The sequence below is a fragment of the Pseudochaenichthys georgianus genome, chromosome 22 (assembly GCF_902827115.2).
Source record: "Pseudochaenichthys georgianus chromosome 22, fPseGeo1.2, whole genome shotgun sequence".
NCBI classification, from domain to species: domain Eukaryota; kingdom Metazoa; phylum Chordata; class Actinopteri; order Perciformes; family Channichthyidae; genus Pseudochaenichthys; species Pseudochaenichthys georgianus.
Genome location: NC_047524.1, coordinates 16601960 through 16624081, shown reverse-complemented (window position 1 = coordinate 16624081; position 22122 = coordinate 16601960). Strand labels below are relative to the sequence as shown.

The 22122-nt window shown below is 43.8% G+C and overlaps 1 protein-coding gene and 1 long non-coding RNA gene across 3 annotated transcripts; both read right to left on the bottom strand.

Annotated features, from left to right (window-relative positions):
* Positions 1–744: 744 nt before the first annotated feature.
* On the bottom strand, positions 745–2121 carry LOC117467498 (uncharacterized). Its single transcript, XR_004554392.2, has 4 exons — positions 2060–2121; positions 1615–1636; positions 1455–1515; positions 745–925 (listed from the first exon to the last, which is right to left on the bottom strand). It is a non-coding gene; the product is annotated as an uncharacterized lncRNA (long non-coding RNA).
* A 6834-nt stretch (positions 2122–8955) lies between these two features.
* Positions 8956–22007, bottom strand: LOC117467376 (Intraflagellar transport protein 43 homolog). 2 transcript variants are annotated; one of them, XM_034110956.1, is made up of 9 exons: positions 21906–22007; positions 20150–20251; positions 17653–17723; positions 15119–15154; positions 14308–14354; positions 10543–10606; positions 9675–9750; positions 9488–9550; positions 8956–9252 (listed from the first exon to the last, which is right to left on the bottom strand). In XM_034110956.1, the coding sequence occupies exons 1-9, from the start codon at positions 21948–21950 to the stop codon at positions 9142–9144; spliced, it is 615 nt and encodes a 204-aa protein (XP_033966847.1). In that variant the 5' UTR covers positions 21951–22007; the 3' UTR covers positions 8956–9141. The 2 variants fall into 2 exon arrangements, with proteins under 2 accessions (XP_033966847.1, XP_071063282.1); XM_071207181.1 differs by lacking the exon at positions 17653–17723 and having other exon boundaries at positions 21906–21995.
* Between the last annotated feature and the right edge of the window lie 115 nt (positions 22008–22122).

Below are 22122 nucleotides of genomic sequence, written 5' to 3'. Positions count from 1 at the left end.
ATACATAATCACTGCTGTGGTAAAGTATCAGAAAATACGAAACCTCCCTTAGGGACGAGCTACATGTTTTTACAGAGTATAAAAATACTAGGAATGTGATTCAGCTCAATAGCATGACGCACAGAGCCTTCCTGAGATGTTCTTTTCTGCTCTCCATGGCAGAGCTTTATGACTAGCGCTGGAATGATGATAATGTTTCTAATCTTGTTACATTGCACACAGAATTGTCTTCTATGTTAATGATGGTCCGGCCCCCTCCCTGCTCCACTGAGATGCTTACTTTCAATTTGTGTACTGTCATCTCCCCGCCATGCGCTTGAAATTGATGCACCCTCTTCCCTTTAATTAAATCAAAAACAGTCGGGGGTCCAGGTAGGTGGGGGGACATGCCCCCATATACAGCCATCACAAAGACCTGGTTGACTCCAGGACGAATGTGGGTTGCTCCTGTTTGTCTTTCGGTGTGGTTGTCTGTGGTGTGTGCAGCCATGTTATGGTGTGTAGGAAATTGACATCACATTTTAATTAAAAAGCACAAAAAGGAGGTCAATTATGTTTAATCAATTCCATGACTTCTCACTTCTAAATCTTTGTCAAATGGTTTTGTGAAGTTGAAACTTTTAAGCAGAAAGGTTAGTTCTTCCTGGTAAATAAATAAATGAATAACAATCCCAGGAATCTTTCTCAGGTAGGTTTGCCCTCGAGCAAAGCTGGAGACAGATTCCAAGAAATGAGAGCGTAAAATTCCCACACATTAGAAGGCAGATAATTGGATTTCCTGTGTCCTGTACGGTGGGCGGTGCGGTTCCTGCAGCTGTGACATTATCAAGGTAACATAACCTGAAGGCTGTGGTGTAGCAAGGCCCCGCAAGGCCTGTCCTCCAGTTCCACTTCACTGCCTGCTTGGCTATTCATCCTGTGGACCCTGCAAATGAAATTATGGGAGGAAGAGCAAAGGACATTCTTTGGGAATTAATCCCATTTATGCCTAAACCCACTTCAGATTTTTATAGTGAGGGCCTCTTTAGATGTAGGGCACATTTACAATTAGACAGGCCTTAGGAGGATTGAAAGAAATACTGTTTGTTGGTTTGTTGCGAGGGTTATTTGAAGACAGACAGGAAATAGGGAAGCTCAGACAGAGAAATTGAATAGTGAACAAGTTATTCCCCCAAACAAATTCAGTTAAGATTGAAACACATCACACAGGTGTCACTTTAGGAGTCTACTGATCCCTTCATTTTAACATAACAGCATGGACAACATCAAACATGTGAAAATGTATTAATTATGAGATAAATTAAAAATGTAAATATTTTCCATACTGCTACTGAGAATCTGAATTATTGAGTTGATCTTAATACTATCTACTTTACCTCAAATTAGCGTAACATATTTTTCTTTATAATTATCAAAATCTTTCAATTATAAAATATTGGACATATTACACTTACTCTAACTGCAGTCACATTCCAGTCCTGCACAATAAGGCCACACGCCATGCAATTAGTTTTTCTGCCACATAAAAAAAAACAAAGACATAAAATCATAAAACACCCATTGCAGTACAAAATACATCTATAATGTTTTAGAATATTGTGCCGTTTTTCCTACCTTGTTTTTCTTAAACACCCAGCTGCAAACCAAAAGGGTAAAGCCACATTAACATAACTGAAACCTCACTATGGTAAAAGGTTATACTTATAGTGATTGTTGACAGTACAAACGAAGGCCTACAGTATATAAACAATGTATAGTATAGTCCACTGTGGGTTTTTGTGATTGAGCAACCATTAACATTGTTAGGGTACAAAAAAACCGAAATGTTTAATGACTGTCAATCACTCTGTGGACGTGGAGTCGTCAGTCTGACGGGCCAGGCTTATTAATGTAATTAGACAATTGTATTCAAACATCAAAAAGTCTTCAACCAACATTTGTTGTAGCAGTTTAGCATCAAACTAGGGCAGCTTTTATGCTAGAGCAAAAATGATCAGCAAGTCAAAATGCCTGCAATAATCTAGATGAATAGTCTTTAAAAGTAATATTTCCTTCTTACCTGTAACACAGAGGCTGTAATTGTACTGCCTTCTTGTTGTAATGCTCTGCTTTGCATCCCTGTTTTCAGCACACATTCAGAGAAAGCACCTGACATCAATTAGTCCTGTCTGTTCGCGATGCATTGCAGATAAACACTGCCCCCTAGTGACGACGCGAGAACACAACCGTACCACCACAGTCTAATCCCAATGCTGTTTTGTAAAAAATAAAGCCTTTCGTTTGGGATGTTTTAACGCTGCTTGCTAAGTTAAATTCAATAGTGCTTTGTGTTTTTATTAACATGTGCTTATAATAAAAAAAACAAGCTTTTATTTTCCTTTTTATTAAGTAGATGCTTTTTAATCATGTTAAACTGCCAACCAGACCAAATGAAAGGTTGTTGAGTGGTTGTTGAGTCACCTTAAATTATTTTTACATTTTATATAAAAGTGTACAAATATATTTATATACAAATATTTACACTTGCTTCTACAGTTGTATTAAATAGACACATTATTTAAAATCCTAATTGTCATAGAAAATAAACACATTGATTTGTAACCTGGAAATATAAAGCACCACACGTCACACACACACACACACACACACACACACACACACACACACACACACACACACACACACACACACACACACACACACACACACACACACACACACACACACACACACACACACACACACACACACACACCACACACACACACACACACACACACACACACACACACACACACACACACACACACACACACACACACACACACACACACACACACACACTTCAAGTATACGTACAAGGGCTGGGCTGATTACAGCTCCTTCACTGTCCTCATCAAGAGCAGCGCAGACCACAGTCAGAGATGAGAGGGCCACACACACACACACACACACACACACACACACACACACACACACACACACACACACACACACACACACACACACACACACACACACACACACACACACACACACACACACACACACAATAATCTGCTCTCTCCACTGCACACATACTGTAGTTATAAACACACATACACAAACAAATACATAGACGAACACAAGCACACCATAAACGTCTCCTCAGGCAGCCTCAGAGCTCAGACAGGTCCCTGCCATTATCCCGTCCTCTACCCTAAACACGCAGTTTTAATTTCAAAGCTCTGATTAGCTGATGATTGCATGACAGCCGCCGAACCAGGTTCCCTTTTCGCCCGGCTCCCAGACTGCAACTCAATCATGCCCAATTAGTGGGTCCCCAAACACTCTCTCTTATTAGAGGACTCATAATCGACTCATTGTGTCCTGATTTGGCAAATAAATCACTCTGGAGGCTGCTGACTCCCCCCGTCCCCCCTTTTCTCTCTCCCCCACTTCCCTCACCCTTGTCTTTCACTGCCCACTCCCCGTCTTTTCCTTGTCCAGGGGTTCAGTGACAACGTTTTCAGACGTGCTTTTCATTGGAGCTGACAGTTTGAGCAACGCCGGACTCCTTTTTTTATTTCCCCTGAAGAATGAAGAATAATTTAGCAGCTAAGGCAAGGCAGGCAGCATGCGGTGTCCTTGTCCTACAAGGTTAAGAATCCATTCCATCTGAGCAAGAAAGGAGTGAATTAAAATAAATGATGGCCAGATATTTATTGCAAGTTTGTAGAGGAAGCCAAGTCACTCCAGTGGACCAGTGTAGCCGAGTGACCTCCCTACCTCTGCCTGCCTAACTAGGGAATAACACCCAATGTCACATTACTCCTATCCCGCATTTCATATATTTATATCCCTGTATGTATGTATATCTATAAATGCATGTGTTGGGGACATCAGGGTAGGACGTATATGAAATTATCTGGTTGGACGATGCTAAAAATATAATTGGAATTTGATAGAAGGACGGGAATTCTACAGAAAACTGAGCTTTGGAGACACAGAGATGTCCTTCAATTTGTAGGCACAAAACTCAAGGCCGCCAACATACAGTTAAAGTCAAATGATTTAGGTAAAACGCCTGGCGTTCATTATCGAAATGTTTTCCCATTACACAAAAACCGTTTCTAAGGTTTGGACAATTTAAGGGGATGTCACAAAATTAATTAGGAATGGTTTTCAGCAGGGCCCGGTGCCATGGCTACAGTTCCTCAGGACAGAGATCCAACATGAGAGCTTTACAGACTCAGCGGGGGGGACCTGCTTGAGCCTGGGGGCTCGCGGAGCACTGGGAGGCCTGTGATGCTGCTCGCATGCAGGACACCAGCGGACTGTGATGTAGTGGACCCAGAGAGCAGCTCTACCAACGTCCCACTGTGACGGTAAGCTCTCTCTCCGGGCACACACAGCTTCTCGAGCAGCAGCAGACCCTGTGCAGCAACCTCAGGATGCTGCTTTGCTTCATCCAAACCAAACCTCTCCCCCCTGCTTTGCCTCCCCCTCCTCCACTCTACCGAGGGCTATGTGTTTGGTGTGGTGAGTGGTCATTAGTCTCTGTTTACAGTGGAAAAGAGCCTGGCCAGCTGGCATGTGACGTGTGAGGTGCCGCGCTGTGGTCTACCACTGTGAGACCCCCGTGGCAGAGTCGCGGAGGCCCAGCAACCCCCTTCCCCAGGTGGGCCGCAGAGACAGAGGAGAGCCCTCGGCAGATGGAGCCTCCAGTGTTTCTCGTCTCTCTTCCACAAGCAAATAAGAGGTGGAGCGAGCGCTGGAGGTGGGACTGGCCCTGGCCCCCATCACAGATGCCAGGAGAAGGCTGAGACCAGGCGAGACCCTGCTGGGAGGCTGCTGGGCCGGAACAGGTGCAATCTCAGCCCCTCGATCCCCTCTGTCAGCACCTCAGTGGTGGAGCGCGCGCTCTCTTCCTCTCCTCGCTCCTTCTCATTCACACACTTGAGAGGTGTTGTGGGGCTACATCCACCCATTCCCCTCCGCCCCTAGCCACCATCCAGACACCAACAATCATCCAGACACACAGTGCTCTCGTTGACTTTTGTTTCCTCCTCAAAAGGAATACAAATAGTTCAAAAGAACATTAACATAAGTGTGTTTGTGACCCTCGGAGGGCGAACACTGGAGTTGTGTTGACTCAGGCGTTTTCTCGGCTGGCTATGATAAGCTCCTTGGCTGACCTCGCCACTGCCGGGGGGGCCAACACAACTACTCTCCCATCAGCCCTTGCTTTATCGCCAGTGGCTACAAGACAAAGAGGTTTAGCTGTGTACCTGGCTGCAGGCGGCGTCCTGCATGATGGAAAGAGTTTATGACATAGGGGGGTTCCTGGCGAGGCCCAACAGGCCACCTTGACCTGTCCCCGCTCAGAGGACCTTGGTGAACCCCATCCCATTGCCCCCCGTCCCCCACCAGCGACCTGCCCACTCCAACAGCCACTGAGTTATTATCATAATTTCCAGGAGAAGCATTGCAGGGCCTCTGCGATCAGAGAGCCATCCGTGTTTTACAGAATGTTGTGGGTTTTATTGCCTTTAAGTCACTCATAGGCCGGCGGAGAGCGCCCACAATGATAAGAAAACCAGTCATGTGAAAAATGAAGGACCTCGCGCACAGGACTGAGAGGTGAGGAAGGAAAATAATAAAATACATGACAAACGTGAAGCTCGACTGTATTTCATGTTCAAACCCCTGTCTCGCCTCCCAACCCTCGGCAGCACTAAAACATATGAGGGGAAAGCAGGAAATAATAATAATGAATCAACCAATCACGCTGCTACAAAAAGAACAGAAGCTTTTTTTTCCCGTGTCGTGGTTTACACTTTTAAAAAAACTCTCATTCCCCCTCCCGGGTTCTTTGACAACATGATGGCCGTAAGATGCCCAGGGGCATTCAAAGCTGCCACCGTCCCAGCCATTTCATGTCGAAGCCCACCTGGGGTAAACAAAAAAGGACCTAGAGCGACAGAATATTAACTAAAGAAGAGAGGGAAAAAATAGCACTGACAAAACTGAAAATACTTTTCAACCCGTCAAACTTTCGGTCTTAAAAAAGACCTTTTGTGGAGTATTTCCCCCTCCTCTCCCACCTCCCCCTGCAGGTGTTTTAAGGTGCAGTATATCTAATGAAAAATAAAACATCTGTTTAATCTAGCTATTTCAAAAGTAAATCCCCTTTTGTTCAAAGAATGATATTGATCTGACTGCCTTCGTTGTGTGGCGAGGATTTCTGCTTTAAACATGAAATATCATGGAGTCTTTGTGGCAAATCAATACTGCGGCTGCTTTTTGAGGCTCGTTTCAAAGGGCACGAGCTCCATTTGAATACGGTTGATAGTCATGGTAGTTATGTTATAAATTAAATTAATGTGTAAAATATGATCTTGTCCTGGCTTTAAAAGGGGGATGTCTTTATTTTGTTGCCTTTTTAAACTGATAATAATCCTCTCATGACCGCTTCATGGCACCTGACTGACGCTGGCCGGGTCAGCGACAGGGAACCTGTGACAGGCACGCGGCCCCTGGTGGAATGAACTGGTCCTAATACTCCTTGAGCTTCAGCGTGTCTGTCCTCACCCCTCACTCTGAGTCTGCGGGGCCCCGGCATTGGGCCCCATGCTATCTCCACATCTCCCCATTTTCTTTAATTACACATCAGCATATTGCTTTTGGGCCATATGGAAGGCAGATATTGAGACCAGATAAGATGTATAAACTTCTGTCAACACCACAGCATATTAGGTAGAGCTGGAAGCATATTATCTTTATTCTATCCTTCCAATTAGCGCCCAATATCAAAATACATTAACAAGCCTGTCGACGAGGAGCAGGAAAGTACATTACAGTAACAGGGGCTTTGTCCCTTTTTTATTAAAAGTGTATTACTTTCTTCCGTTTGTATTCTTTTCCACAAAACGAAAAGTCATTTCCACCGAGGGACCCAATAAAAGCATAGATAAATGACCCATTTAAACTCAATGGCCTGAGAACTCCCTGTGCTCAGATGGCGCACATTGGACTCAAGATTTTACAATGTCTACAGGATCAAACTGCAGCTTGAAAAATAAACAGTGTACATTCACACGAGAAAACTTCTACTCCGACATAAACTCTGAGATTTTGGTGTACCGCCATGTTGGAAGAGTCCCATCAAATCAAAGGATTTTAAACATTGTGTCATTACTGGAACATTTTGAATGAAATATCGGATTACAGAAGCATGCACTGGGGCAACCTGGATTCCTACAGCAGTAATGGCTCCATTATTTTAATAGAAAAATGTCAAGGAAAAACAAATGACACCCTAAACCCATGTGAGGCCTGTATCGCCTGATCTGATAGACACAGCATCAACATGGCCTCAGACTCAGCTCACCTCCCAGTGACACCGCGTTCATCTGAAGGCAACCGCCATAACCAAAAAGCTCTCTAAGAACACAACTGTCTTCCTCACTAGAAATGATGTACATATTGTAGCTGTTTTGACGTGATTGAATTCGCTGCACCCAGACAGTGAGAGGTCATCCTGAGCATTGCAGCATCAGGATATACTGTGTGCACTGAGAGACACGGAGAGAATAAAAGGTGGAGAGAGAAGCAGGATGAGGAAGTAGAGAGAGGTCACTTTGAGAAGCTGGATGCAAGCATATGCCAAACAGCGTCTCTGGATCTCTCTCTCTCCCTCTAATCCCCTCTCTGATCCAGCGATGCTCGGGCCAATCATTAGAGGCCAGCCACAACCCGTGATCACCGGGCCCTAATCTGAGTCCTCGGCCCGTCCGCAGCCTACCTCAGACAGCACCGGCCGGCTGCCAGCAGAGGAGTGGCAGGCTTAGGCTTCTCCAGAGAGACAGCTAGAGGTTGTCTCTACATGGATGGGCACTTCGCAGCTCGGCGGGGGCAGGAGGAAGGGGCAACATAGCAGCTGCTCGGGGCATATGGGCAGAATTCATTAAGTCTGGCTAAATAAGCCAATTGTGGAGGCGGCAAAAGTGTGTGTTTGTATGTCTGATAGAGAAACAAACACTGATCACTCACTGCATTCGAGCACTGGGCTCAGAGATTCTGCCACAAACAAATATTCAGAGCACAAACATCCCATGTGGACGCCCGGGCCTGAGGTAACACACTTGATGAAGTTGATTCAAGGCCCACCAAATGAAAAAATCTGGATCTATTTGTGATGGCCAGTGATTGAGCTGTTAGATGCATAGATTATGTGTCCTTCAGGACTCTGCAGTGCATCCCCAAATGTCATGAGACTGCTCTCGGCCTCAGAAATAAACCTAATCACAATCTGTAAATGTTACAGCTGTTTCTCTAATAGACCTGGCCTGACTTTGGAGGCCTGCATTTATATTCACACACATGAACCAAAGACCAAACTGAATGCTGATACGCACGGCATGTTGAAGGCATGGTAGACAACGTAAATTATATATAACAAATTCTGTTTTAATGTGTCGGAGCCAATGTCAAGTGACATTCAGAAACCTGTTAGGAGTCTCGTGGCCTGTTTCGTACCAGCACCAGCTGTTGTCTTGTTTCCAACTTACATCAATTCCTCTTTATCCAGTAAAAGGTATAATGTATGCTAATCCCCCGGGTGTCAATAGGAACTGTGTTCAATGCATTTGAGATAATAGAGAAGAAGGGGTTGCTCCTATCGAGGACCTGGAAGATAAAGTCAATGGCACAGTCAATAACAATAAGGTTGTAGGCTTTAATGAGGAATGTTAATTTGAACACAATCAACTGGATTTCAGCTTAGCTGATTATCAACCTTGGACTTGTATAAGGGTGTTGATAAAGCTGGAACTACAGGGAGGGCATGTTTTATCTGCGACAGCTTTTTCAGGGAGCTTTTAAAGAAAATCAGTTTGCCTTGTGGCTGTTTAGGGGAGAAGCTAAAACGGTGACATTCTAAAAACTCAAACAAAGACAGGGTAAAACATCACGTCATGTTCAATGCACAGTGACCTTTATTTAGAAAAAGATGACAAACAATGTATATACACTTTACAAAATATAAATTCTGGGTAACAAACAGTAATTAAAGTTAATATAACCAAAGTCACTGGCCCTTCTGTGTAATGGACATTCAGCCTGTTCCCACTGGAGCCTTTTGAAGTCCAAACCTCTTCCTCATGTTACAGGCAACGCAGCCTGATCCTCACTCTCGCCTTGATCCCATTCCATCAGCAGCTCTGAGGACACCTCTGTAAACAGATGATCCCAGTCCCAGATCACATCATCCTGCAGAGCAGAAGAGGGGGAGAGAAGAAGAATTAGAGAGGCAGAGGGGAGACATCCCAAGGAGGAGAACAATGGGAACAGAGACCAGGGGAAGGAGAGCAGAGGGTGTTAATGTACACATCATACATCTTGATTACCTGGGAGGCAGAGTGGCAACCTCCCCTGGTGCTCCAGAAACAGCTGGACATGCATGCGCTAGGAGCTCACAAGCTATATTTACTAACAATTCACTCACCTCTTTCACCTCCTGCTCCGGAGCTAAAACCTTGGTGAGGAGCTTCAAGTCGATCTCTCCGTCCTGAAGAAAGATCACAGTACACTTCACTTGGCTTGCACGAACAGAAGTCATGTGCTTTGCTAAATGAACCACCTTGACAAGAAGAGACATAGCATAAATATATGAAAAAATGCCCGTGACTTACTAAGGGCTGGAACGCAGAGTAATACTTCAGATCATTGTCCAGATCTCTGTAGGTCACTACCCGGTTCACCTGCATGCTAACCGGGGGACAGAAAGACACCTAATACAGACTTTCATTTCAATCAGGACAACACGTCACAGAAAAACAAAAAGGCTTGCCGACTGCAGTGCTTCCACGCTACATGAAATAAAGAGTGAGAAGTGGCTTTGCAGAAGTTTGCGCACAACGAAGCTTCAAGACTTCGAGCAAAGACCACAGAGAGCAGGAGATTGTTGCCAAGTGGTAAACGCTTCAAATTGAAACCCAGCTGCTTATCTGTGGGTTGGAATTAAGTGGGGGGGGCTCTCAAAGTGGCCGGGGCCTAGCAGTGCATGCCAGTCCTACTTACTGCACATTACACGCTACATTGCCCCTGCAATGAGTTCAATGTGGATATTATCTCGCACAGAGAGCAAGCCCCAGCCTAATAACCTCCACCGCTGTCATAGCCTTGCTACATATTCGACACATGTCGGCGTGTCTCTCACTGCCCTGTAAATCAAAGGGCCCGGTTAGTAGGGACCCTGGTAACAGAGTTGCATAAATCACACCCAACTGTTATTTCTCCATTTCAGCCCGATAACGCAAGACTCTGCAACGGCACGAGTGGAGGACGGGTAACCATCAAAGTCACCAGAGCAGGCTGCTGATCTAATGTCCTCGCACGGACAAAGGTTAACTGCTGGACATGGGGACACGCTGTGTGTGTGGCTGTGTGTGTGGCTGTGTGTGTGTGTGTGTGTGTGTGTATGTGTGTGTGTGTGTGTGTGTGTGTGTGTTTAAATCCTTATTTTTCATGAACTTGAAAACGTGTGTGTCATAAGCGTACCTTGGTGGAGCTGCTATTTGGTTGTTGAGATCTTCTTCCTGTACTTCTTCGAGGTCTGGAATTACTAAAAAAAACGTAGACCACAGCATTTAGCAGATAATATGATAACATTTAAAAAAGTGCCAACATTTAAGATAATCTGATAGGCAGCACAACAACAGAACCATTTATGAAAAATGCGGTAAATCCCCTGTGTACGGCTGCTTGGAATGCACATGTCTGTGTGAACGTGGGTGTGTGTGACCATGTCTGCGTGGCACTTCCTCCCCTCCCTCTCTCTGGTAACATCCTCATAAGAGCTGCCCTGTCACAACAGCCATGCGGCCATGAATATTCAGGAGGCGAGGCGGCAGCTCTTCCTGCTGTGAGAGGGGCGCTGGCCAGGGGCTCCCCAGAAAGCACCCCCTGCTACCTTAGCATTTGGGCCCTGTCAGCGCCACCCACCCCCAGGACCCTCAGTGGCCGGCGGGCCGACCTCCATGTCCACTCTGCCACTCCGACTGGGGCGGCATCCAGCCATGTGCAAGAGTATTTGCTTGCGGGCCCATCTGTGTGGGGTCGGAAGTCACCGTGCGGCCTGGCAGGGGCTGCAGAGCCAGGAGCCGCAGACCCGCTGCTCAAACAGTGGGAACCCACTTTAATTGGCAAAACGCAACAGGACAGAGGATGGCTCCACTCCCAAGAAGGACAGGGGAAACTTTCACCGCATTTTTCAAATGGACATTTTTTGGAGCAGGGAAATGAAAGAGGCATAATAAGGGATATAGATAAACTGGATCAAAACATGATTTACTGAATAATTAATAAAGAAAGTGCTCAAAGACTCTTGTAATTAGATGTTATTGTGTGATGGCTTTTTAAAGGTGTCTGTAAATGTGTTAACTTTGGGTGGGATGTGAATTTCCTGAACAATATTTTGTGGGGGACAGCAGACCACACATCCTTATTAGCTCTACACCTGAGTGTTGACAGTGAGAGAGAGAGAGAGAGAGAGAGAGAGAGAGAGAGAGAGAGAGAGAGAGAGAGAGAGAGAGAGAGAGAGCTGGACTCCATGAAGAGGGTTGTGAGTAATCTCTAACCACAGTACTGCACCCTGAGGGGAAAGTCAATAGTGGAGCTAAATAGAGGTGAGGAGATGGAAGTGTGCATCTGACGTGAGGAAATATCTTGGCATCTATGTCGCCATCCCTTTAAAAATACTCCTGAAAATAAACTAGAGTTGAAGAAACATCCACCTTTGAAGGAGCACTCAAATTCAGTTCTTCGTGAAAGTTATGGACGAAGAGAAATCATTTTGATTTCGAGCCCTCAACTTAACAAAAGCTCCCCCTCTGTTGATAACTTATTTCTTTCTCTTTTTTAATTGAACCAAATTAAAAATGCCACGCTCGTTTAGCCGCTGACAAGGTTCATCTGTGTTTCTGATATCCAAATAAATGCGGGCGCGGGTATTTCATATTCATGAGGCCGCGGTGACACTTTGTCCTCTCATTTACAAAGCACAGCGTTCAGCAGAATCCGTCCCCCCTGGACCCCCAATCAAATGTAATGGTCTTAGTGCGATGACATCAAAAGGCCTTGCTGTCCGACTCTTTGCAAACAGCTTCCTGGGTTGTCTATCCCTCCACACACACGCTTTTCATTTCAGCCAGTAATGCACTATTAACACACTTCACGAGAGTTCAATGTGGAGCACAGAGGCATTTGTTGTCTATATGCAAAGCCTATTATTAAGTGAAAAAAGGAACAACATTTTTAAATGAGCTTCAAATTCAACCTATTACTGGAGGTCAAGCGGGGCATCAAAGCAGCCGCAAACAAGCCGTGTTTTCTCCAGACGCAGAGGGCAGCTCCATCAGGAGGAGCGGTCCCTCCTGCTTCACCTCCACTCACTTCCTCCCTGCGCTGGACATGCATCAAGGTGGCTTTTGTCTGGCAGCGAGCAGGCCAGGCGTATCCTTATTACCCGCCCGCGTCCGGCTGCCTCGCTGGAGCATGTAAATATCAAAAGGGGATCATTTGCTGTGAGTGTAGACATACTCCCGGCAGGCACACGCCAGTCAGCGACGCTGCCGAGACAGGCTCCCTCTTTACATCACTCGGGCTCCTATAATCTACGCAGGGGGCCAGCCCAATGATTATAGGCACTGAATACATTTGAAAGGCTTATGGGAAAATATTTAACACCTCACCGAGTAAGAGCAAGACAGTGAGACATGAAACAGATGAGTGTTTTTGCGATACTGGTGCTTTTTTAAGTAACCGGCAAGAGGCTGTGGGGTCAGCTGATGGGAGGATGGGAGCAGGGGACTGGGGGGCTAGCCTTCTCTCTCGGTGTGTGTGTGTGTGTGTAGCCAGTGGACATAAGGGATAAGGGTAGGGGACATAATCAAGATCGCAGGGGCTATCTCACTAACCCTCAGCTCTGTAATTTCCAATGCCCCTGCCTCCGGCTCTGTATTAAGAGGTCTCCCTCACCAGAGTCATAATCTTTCCGGCGGCATTAACTGCAAGAGAACCAAACCGCTGGACTTTCATTCAACTGGCAGGTTGAGCCAGCGCATTCTACAGAGTGACAGACATTGAGTGTGTGTGTGTGTGTGTGTGTGTGTGTGTGTGTGTGTGTGTGTGTGTGTGTGTGTGTGTGTGTGTGTGTGTGTGTGTGTGTGTGTGTGTGTGTGTGTGTGTGTGTGTGTGTACATAACATGTAATAGAGATTAGAGAGGTTATACAGTACCTCAAACCCTGCAGTTTATGTGAAATTAATTGTGACTAATCAGTACATTTAGAATTGTTTTTAAATGGTAGTTTCCCCATTTACAATGAAAAGATAGATTTTTTTAATGAAAATATAATGCAACATGAAATATAGGGTAATTTAGCAACATTTACATTAGGGCAGTGAGATGATTAAATCCATGTTTTTTGTAGTTCATATGAACTTTTTTAAATTATAAAAAGTTAGATATTGAAAAACACATCCTGTCAATGGGACCCATTTATTTTTCATTATTTACATTTGTCTTGGTTTTCAGTTGTGTACATGTATTGTGTACATGTATTCTCCTTCTTATGGTCATTATTATAATATCAAACATGTAATACAGATGTTTTGCCCATAAACAGCATCCCTTTCCCTGGGACAGTGATGTGTCAGTCGAGCACTCACGCTGCTAACCGATCTTTACCAAGGCAGTTTGAACCCATTTCCCCAGCTGCCTGCGGTCGCAAAACAGAACAATTATTCTAGGCAGGGTTCAGCTGAAATGTCGCTCCTCAGTCCTGACATTGTTTGTGGTGCGCAGAGTTGAGCCCTCAGGTGGCTCAGTTAGAGCTAGATCTGTATTCAACAGCAGCTGCCAGACACACTGTGCGTGCGTGCGTGCGTGCGTGCGTGTGTGTGTGTGTGTGTGTGTGCTCTGAGTAGTGAGGGAACACTGATCTCCTGCCACACCATTCCCCATCACCTAATAGATTTAACCCTCTTTAATGAGCATGTTCACTTGTCGTTGTCCTCAAAGGAGCCGAGCTTCTACAGAGTCACGCAGTGGCCAGAAGCAGGAACACAGATGCAGAGCTCTCACAGATGACTCCATGCTGGATTCAAGCAGAAATATGGTGTGAGCATCAGTGAAAAGTGATGATCTGACTGCCTGCTTATCTGCTCCACTTCCAGAGGATGAATGTGCCGCTGGAAGCACTGGAGGGCTCCTCTTTGCCCGTGAGGAGGGGACACAGAGTGGGGGACAGTGAGGGTGCTCTTACCTCCTTCATCATCTGATCCCTGGGGGGTTTGTGGTCGCAGGCGGCGGCTGTAGAAACAGGAAGTGTGAGAGTATGAATTATTTAATGCTTTCAAAATGCAGCCTGACGGTGAGGTCATCATAATGAGAGAGTGAGAAGGATCCTGGGCTAATTTGCTTTAAAGATGGGCTGGTTTTGTGCTACTGGACTTCTGAAAACTCTCTTTCAAAAAAGCACTGATGGTGCTTTAAGACGCTGCCGTGCTGTGACCGGTCTACAGCCATTGACAAGATCACCTCTAGGATTTGAAAAAAAGTATAAAACATACGCAGCTCAGGCAGCAGTCTGAATAAGTATTACTGAGACAAGGCAGTTGTGACAGGAGCACAACATCAGGGACTTTTCTGCCGGGTAACAACTCCTACACACAAAGCCTCCGTCTCACTGCAGCCATTCAGGCACCGGGCTCCAACTGCGACGATGAGTAAAACATAGATGACTTCGTCCTCTAGCTGCCTCCCCTCATGATGTCTATTCTAGTCACAGAATGATGTAAAGGGGGGTTGGGAGGAAAAAATAGAATAACAGGAAAACTTGGCTCCTAACGGCAATAAAAGTGATGACAACTCAGTCACGCCGTTTTTTAATCATGTTAAGTGATTGTTCTTGGAAGGCAAGGATTAGTTGCAACCAAGGACAATCTGAAAGTACAGCGCTGTTTTCACTTTACTGCAAAATAACTAATTTTTAGTGACCTATTTTTATCCAGGCACACAGAATTGTAACCGGCATTGAATGTGTAGGAATACAATGAAATATGGAGTGAACGTACTCTTCCAGATCCTCTGCTGCAGGCCTTCTGGAGGATCTGTGAAGCAGCAGAATAAACAAATGTCAAACAAATTAAATATCACACGTTATTTAAAATGTTTGCTTACTTCTAAACAATTGGAAGTACAGAACTCGAGCTGTACACAGTGGTTATATATATATACTGGTTATATATTCTTAGTCCTTAGAGGGATTTTAATAAATACTTCCTGTTATATATGTATCTAATGACTGTAATTCTGCTTTATCAGACGAAGTGGGGTCTACAATAGTTTTGACTCCTCCTCGTCTCGTTCTGGATCGTGCGGTTATTTTCTGAATTGTGTCCATTTACACAGCTCAGCTAGAACAGAGCATGCCAGACAACATAGTGTGTTTTAACATGTCTCTGCCTCGACACAGTATTATTAGCATCCACTGTATATTTAAATAAGTAGCAATCCCATCAGAAATCAAATAAAAACAATATTATTATTACCTAAGAAGTATATGACTATATCAACCATCATTTAAAAATCACAGTAAGTTCTATGTGCTTAAAAAAAGCAGCTTAAACTTTTGTATAAGAGGTGTTCTCTTTTTCTGCTCATGCAAAGCGCTTTTGGTTCTGGTTCTCCTGGTTGAGTAGTGCCCCCTACTGGATGTAAAAGTAACACATCCTGTGCAGCAAAAGTGGTTTTTACTGTCATTTTCATCATTTCATACTGCCAGAAATCAAGGTTACTGATTTTAGGTGAATGCAAACTTCCAAATAAATGTACATTCATCCAAAAAGTATATAAAAAGGTGCACTTCACTTAAGCAACTACTCTATGTTTATATTTTTAAATCACTGCATACAAATAGAAGGGGCTCATTCAGGGGCTCCAAAAACAGAGAGGCAGTAAAGACGTCACTCGAAAGGCAAACCAAAGCTTCTACATCAAAAGCAGCGCCTGGACACCAGGTTCAGAACCTACTTTTAGTTAACCATTAGACCTTGTTTTTCTATTAAAAAGGGTTTTCCTGCAGGAGTCTGAACAATTGATATGGCTAATTTGATTTGGGAATTTGGGGCATACAAATAAATGAGACTCGACAGGCAGAGCAGATATCATTCAAATTCAGGAAAACAAACCCAAACGAAATAAAGCTTGCTACACATAACCATCCTTGGAGCAAATTCATTTTTAGTAGATACCCGTCAAATAGCGTTCATCTGAAAACACACAGACATTTAAGTTATGACGCATTTGTTTTGTGTATCGGATTATTCATCTTTAAAACTATTTTTAAGGGGAGATCCAATTTAAAAAAGAAAGAATGACATAAAACACAACTAGCTACCCAATTCTCTAAAAAGGTTTCCTCCTGTGTCCTCCGTCTCATCCCTGCTGCGTGTGGATCGACAGCCCTGAAGGTTTCCATGAGTCCACCCAGGCAGGGCAGAGCGGAGGGAGCCCACCTGCCTGCCCTTGGACTGTGTCCTGTCTGGGGGGGGGGGGGGGGGGAGGGGCGGGGGTGGCGACACTTAAGATACATTACAGGCCCCTTGATTAAGACTCATGTAAGGCAAAGCGATAGACATGGTAAAACTGTCTGGAAAAAGTTGTTAGGGATAAAATATATTGTGACAACCTGGTTTCAAAGGTTCATCAATAAACTGACAGATCATTTAGTGTCAATTAGAAGTGATAGATCGACAAATCCCGGGATTTCTGCGCTGGGATTAGTGGGAGGCGGTGATTGAGCATGAGGGGTGACATTGAAGGGAAAAGTCCTTGCCGGTTCCAGGGGGGACCATTACTTACTTTGTTCAGAGAGGATCAATGCGTGCGCAAAACCCTTTTACACCTCCTGTATTTCAATCGCTTTGAGACTGCGAACCAAGCCGGGTTACACAGAAGCAGAGAAGCGACGCGCTGACCTTCTGCGAGAAAGGAAAGATCTATTGAGTTTTCTGTTTTCCCTGCTTGCACTAACGGTGCAGTAAACTACGCAAATAAGCACACTTGTTCACTTCAATGCATCTCCTATGCTCTCACCTCCACTCAGAATGAGAAAAGGAGCGTTGTGGAGAGGCCGTTCCACACGAGCAGAGTTGATTTAGTCATGTACAGTATATAGATTTAGATGTGTAAGTGGTAGCCGAAGGCTGAGTGGGAAACATGTTCCATCTGTTCCAAATACTTTGTAAATCCTCCGTGTTGTGCTCCCCGTGTAAAGAGCAGCCTGCAGTGGTAAGGGGTGATTAAGTGGCTTGAACCCTGGTGATGAAGTGGCTAGCTGACTAACAGTGCCCTCCTGTGGCTGATGCATTAACCATGTCAATTACCGCCTTGCTCACAGATGAAGACGAATGGAGAGTAGCTGCTCAGACAGGCTCCCTCTAACCTTGTTGATTCACAGCCTGAGTGCCAAATATGCACTGATAAATAAGCTCATTCAACAGCATGAGAGTTCATTAATAACACATAAACCCGAGACCAGAGCTCGCTGTCTCCGCCTTCCGTAGTGTGGCTACGGGAGACGGAGGTACAAGGTGGAGAAACGTACTTGGCAGAACCAGAACCAGAGCTTTCTTCTGCCCAGCCGCCCTGCCGCCGGGCCGGTTTAGGAGGAGGACCCTGGAAGAAGAGAGAACTTTCATTTGTTGAAGATGTATTCACTCATAGACAATCTAACTGTGATCTGGCTTTGGTCTTGGAGCACTACGTTGAAAAGTTAATGTTTGTGTATGAAATAGCTTTAAGATGTGTCATAATTATAGGGCTTATGTGTTACATCAATACCTGTATGATAAATATGTTAATATAGGCTTTATTGTGTAAGAAAAACATCATTTTCTAAAAAGGGAATCTGCCAGTAGGCTTCTACAATAGAAGAAACGTAAAGGACAATAAAATGCTTACTTTAATTGTCCCCCTAAAGGCTCGGGGATCATTTAAACTAAGTTTCACCTCTGTAATATTTATGTTTCAAGCTACCGTCATGTAGCTCGTGTAAAGTAAACAATAGGCCTGGTATGTGCCGCACACGGTCGTCTATACGCACTCCATTGTTTTGTTTATTTGTATAGTTTTCAATACCGTCCATTTGCAGCACCAAACGTATGGGGCAGAGTGTGGGAACTGCCACGGCCTGTAAGTCAGACCCTAAAATAGATCAGGAGGAAAGAAATGACCCTCTCCCTCTCATTCTTTGATTCTGAAAATAGTAAAGCAAGTATGCATCTCGATCCTGAGACCGGGACCCTGAGACCGGCGCTTGAATGAATGAATTCCTCCGAGCACACGAGGGTGGGCACTAGACAAATGGATTATGAAAAAAAAAAAGGCACAACATTTCTCATTACTAAATTGGGTCTGCAGAGGACAAAGTGCTCGTGAAGAATTTCTTTCGTTTATGATGAAAGAGGAAATAATCTTTCATGGCTGGTTCCTTCACCAAAGCCATTTATAAATCTGAATGTGGCCATTAAGCAGGGCAGAGGGAGGGGGAGCCACTCTGCTCCGCTGTATATTACCATTCATCGAGAGAGCTGAGGCTGAACAACTCAACTTCCTGTAATTAGTAACTGTCTCTTTATTAAGAACAAAGGGGATTACCATAACGACAATTGAGTCATTTTAAGCAACATTCATTCAAGTGATGTTTGTTAAATTCCACTTGTGTTTTGTTTGGTATTTCTGACAGTGAAACATTTCCACGAGAGACAAGATAGTAAGGTCAAGTGTCTCCGAGTGCAATAAATCCATCCTGTGACAGTTATTTCACTCTAAAGAAATGGAGAGGACCATAAGTGTCCTGAGAAACTAAACAAATCTGTGCCTTGAATACTTCATGACCAAATATGAACTTCACAGTCCTAGTAAAATAGTTATGGCTGTAAAGGCAATTAACTTAGCTCCTGAAGGCTCTAATTTAGGATTCTCTGATGGTCTCTAGGGCAAGGGACTTGTGGTGGCCAAACCCTATGAGCCCATAAAAGCAAATGAGTCTTTGTTTTAAAGGACGTCAGGAATGTGACCAATCAGTTGGGTATTTTAGGCAGAAGACGCCAGGGTTGATAAACGAAGACTGCAAATAAACCCACCCAGTCGCACGACACTCTGGAAAAATGTATTGCATGTGCACAGCAGGTCACAAAGGGCGCGAGAATACTGGTTAATACATTAGGGAAGTTGGCCTAATTTGGGTAGATTAGCCTAAAGCTAAAGCATTGCTGGAATGTTTTACTTCGGGAATGTTGGCTGGTTTACAGTTGGCCAATCTGGGAGATGTGACTGATTCCATAAATGCCAACGATAGTGGAGTGAAATGATTTGATATATTTCCACTGTCCTCAGATTTGACTTCTCTCATATATTGGTGCCCTATATTAAGTCTAAATGTAGCAACTTGTTTTAAGAGGCAGACATCAGAAGGAAAACTTTACAACAACATATCTGCACAGACTCAAGTGGCGGAATGAAAAGTTGGTAGAGTCATGGGGACTTTAGTGATGTCATCTGCTTGTGTTTCAATTAGGCAATTTACAAGAGAACAATAACTAAGCTTTGTGACTAACGTTTAAAAAGGGTTTTAGAGCTTGTATGAAGGGACACTTCAGAGTCAATACACACATCATTCCTAATAATAATTGAAAAGCAGACAGTTTTTCTCTCTATGCTTTGAAACGGTACACATATTGTAACTTATATGTCTGTGCATTAATGAGCCCTCTATTACAACGTTATACTGCGTAAGTCAAGCTGTGATACGGTGTGTGGTTCAATGTGAGAGTGATGAGGCCTGGATATCAAATCCAACCAGCTGAAATGAACACCTCAGTGTTTGTGGAAGGAGGACGAGTGTAAAATAGTATAAAGTTGATGTCTGGAGAAATAAGCAGCAGAAGCCATGCAAATTCACCAATTTCTTTCATGCTACCTACCTCATAGTCCTCATTTGATTCATGTGTGAGACAAAAACAAAATGCATATTGATGAAAATGATGGTAAAGGGAAATGATAACATGCCCCTAAGTGTCGCCTATCATGTGTTTACATACTTCTCCCATTGAAGCAGATGTGGAGGACTTCCTTGTGGGACGAGAATCTTCGAACGAGGATTGGTCAGCTGCAAGGCGAGCTCTTCGTCCAGACTTGGCAACCTGGGAAAAGTGCAGGAAAAAAAATATATTTTCATATCAGAAAGCCAGAGAAGCTCTGCCAAACACTACCAAAGACTTTGTGGTTTGCTTTGCTTTAATTGTGCCATCTAATGAGCCAACCAAATGCAGTAGATCAAGATATTTAGCTTTCATAAATCAACCATGTTTGGTACTTCCAGTTTTTAGGGTACAATGTGCAGATGTCGCAATATATATATTGTTTCAATAGAGGATCATTTTGAAACAGCTTTCATGTCATGTGATCCACTGACTCCAGATGTATACCAGAAACTTTTACTACACTGAAAAATGTCCCACCTCTTTTTTTATTGGATTTTAGGGCATATTTTTTATGAATATTCTGCTGTTTTTTTATTAAAGGCCTTCCATGTCCTATGACCCAGTGACTCCAAATCTATTCATCAATTTGCATTGCTACACTGGAAAAGTAGACACTCCTAATTTTATTGGATTTTAGTCCAGAAAAAGCAGTTTTTGTAGTGGAAAGTTGAATTTATTTTTAATAGCTTCCATGTCATGTGACTCAGTATATCAAAATGAATGCAGCATGTTGTTACTACACTGGACACGGAGGACACACACCGTCTTTTGAGTCACTGATATGGAATTGATGAAAGAAAATCAAACTTCCCAAAGCCAAAACTAGCCTTCTCATTACAAAACAACTGCTTCATTTCAATAGTCATTTTCATATATAATAGAAAAGGCAATAAAATCCAATAGAAAGTCTGTCATACTTAGAAATAAAATGAGGAATTGATTTGGAGTCACTGGGTCACATGAATGGGCGCTATTGAAACAAAATGGAATGATCCCCTGAATTCAAATATTCAATAAATTCATGACAAGTAAGTTATCATCAAAAAATGTGTGCGAAATAAAGACACATTAGTGATTTCCATGTTTAAGCATCATTTCCCCTAATGAGCAAGTAAGCACGCAGGTATTTTCATTTTAAGAGTATTGACCATTTATTGATGGTCCCTAAGTAAAACACCTGTGGTTAAAAGTGAATGCTAACGGTCCTGTCATAGTCTGTGAGACTAGGAAAGAAGACTGGTGATAACGTCCGTCCAATATCCAACCTAGCACTAACTTTAGTATTTCTATTACACTGTGTCAGAGCAGTCCACTGATATATGTGTTTTCTAGCGAAAGGTTGTGATAGCATTTGTATTACAGTATAGGTACACCAGAAAAGGAATGTTTGTTTACCTTTTCGATGGAGTTCAGCAGTCACAGTTGGAAAAGAAAAAAAACATACAACTTAGCACAGCATCTGCAAATGATGTATCCGTGCTTTGCATGATGGGAAATTTAGGCGAGCACCACTTAGCTAGTCAACGTTAGCTAAATGCGCAGACAGATCTTCAAGCTGCCGTTGTTTAAAAACGGTAAATGGTAATATCTCTCCGCTGCTAACAGGTTTGTTGGTTTGTTAACGTATTCGCCGAGTGGCTAATATTGACGTCTCGTGTTAGCTTAAACGCTAAGTAGCTAGCAATAGCCGCGCTTCACAGGTTCTTCTTCAGGTACTTTATGCTCCCTACTCTCTATTTACAGCGCACGAGTTTAACGTTACCTCTGCCTCTTATGTCTTGCTCCCTTCTCTGCGATTTACCGAGTCACTCACATTTTTAACTGCTCCAGTTTCTCCAAGCTGAAAGTTATCTTCCATGTCTCTCCTCCTTGCTACCCCTCCAGGCAGGACAGCGTCTTCCTGTTAACTACGCGTCACATGGCAACGCTTTCCATGGTAACGCAAATCAGTAGAAAGTGTGTGTTCCAGTGTGTCTCCATGAAGTGTTCACGGATTTTCTACGATACACAGATAGTAGGGTATGCGTATT

Coding starts and splice junctions, on each gene's coding strand:
- LOC117467376 (XM_034110956.1), bottom strand. CDS start 21,950: ATGGAAGATAACTTTCAGCTTGGAGAAACTGGAGCAGTTAAAAAT. Junction 9,751..10,542: donor CAAATAGCAGCTCCACCAAG/GTACGCTTATGA, acceptor TCCCCCGGTTAG/CATGCAGGTGAACCGGGTAG. Junction 9,551..9,674: donor ACTCTGCGTTCCAGCCCTTA/GTAAGTCACGGG, acceptor ATCTTTCTTCAG/GACGGAGAGATCGACTTGAA.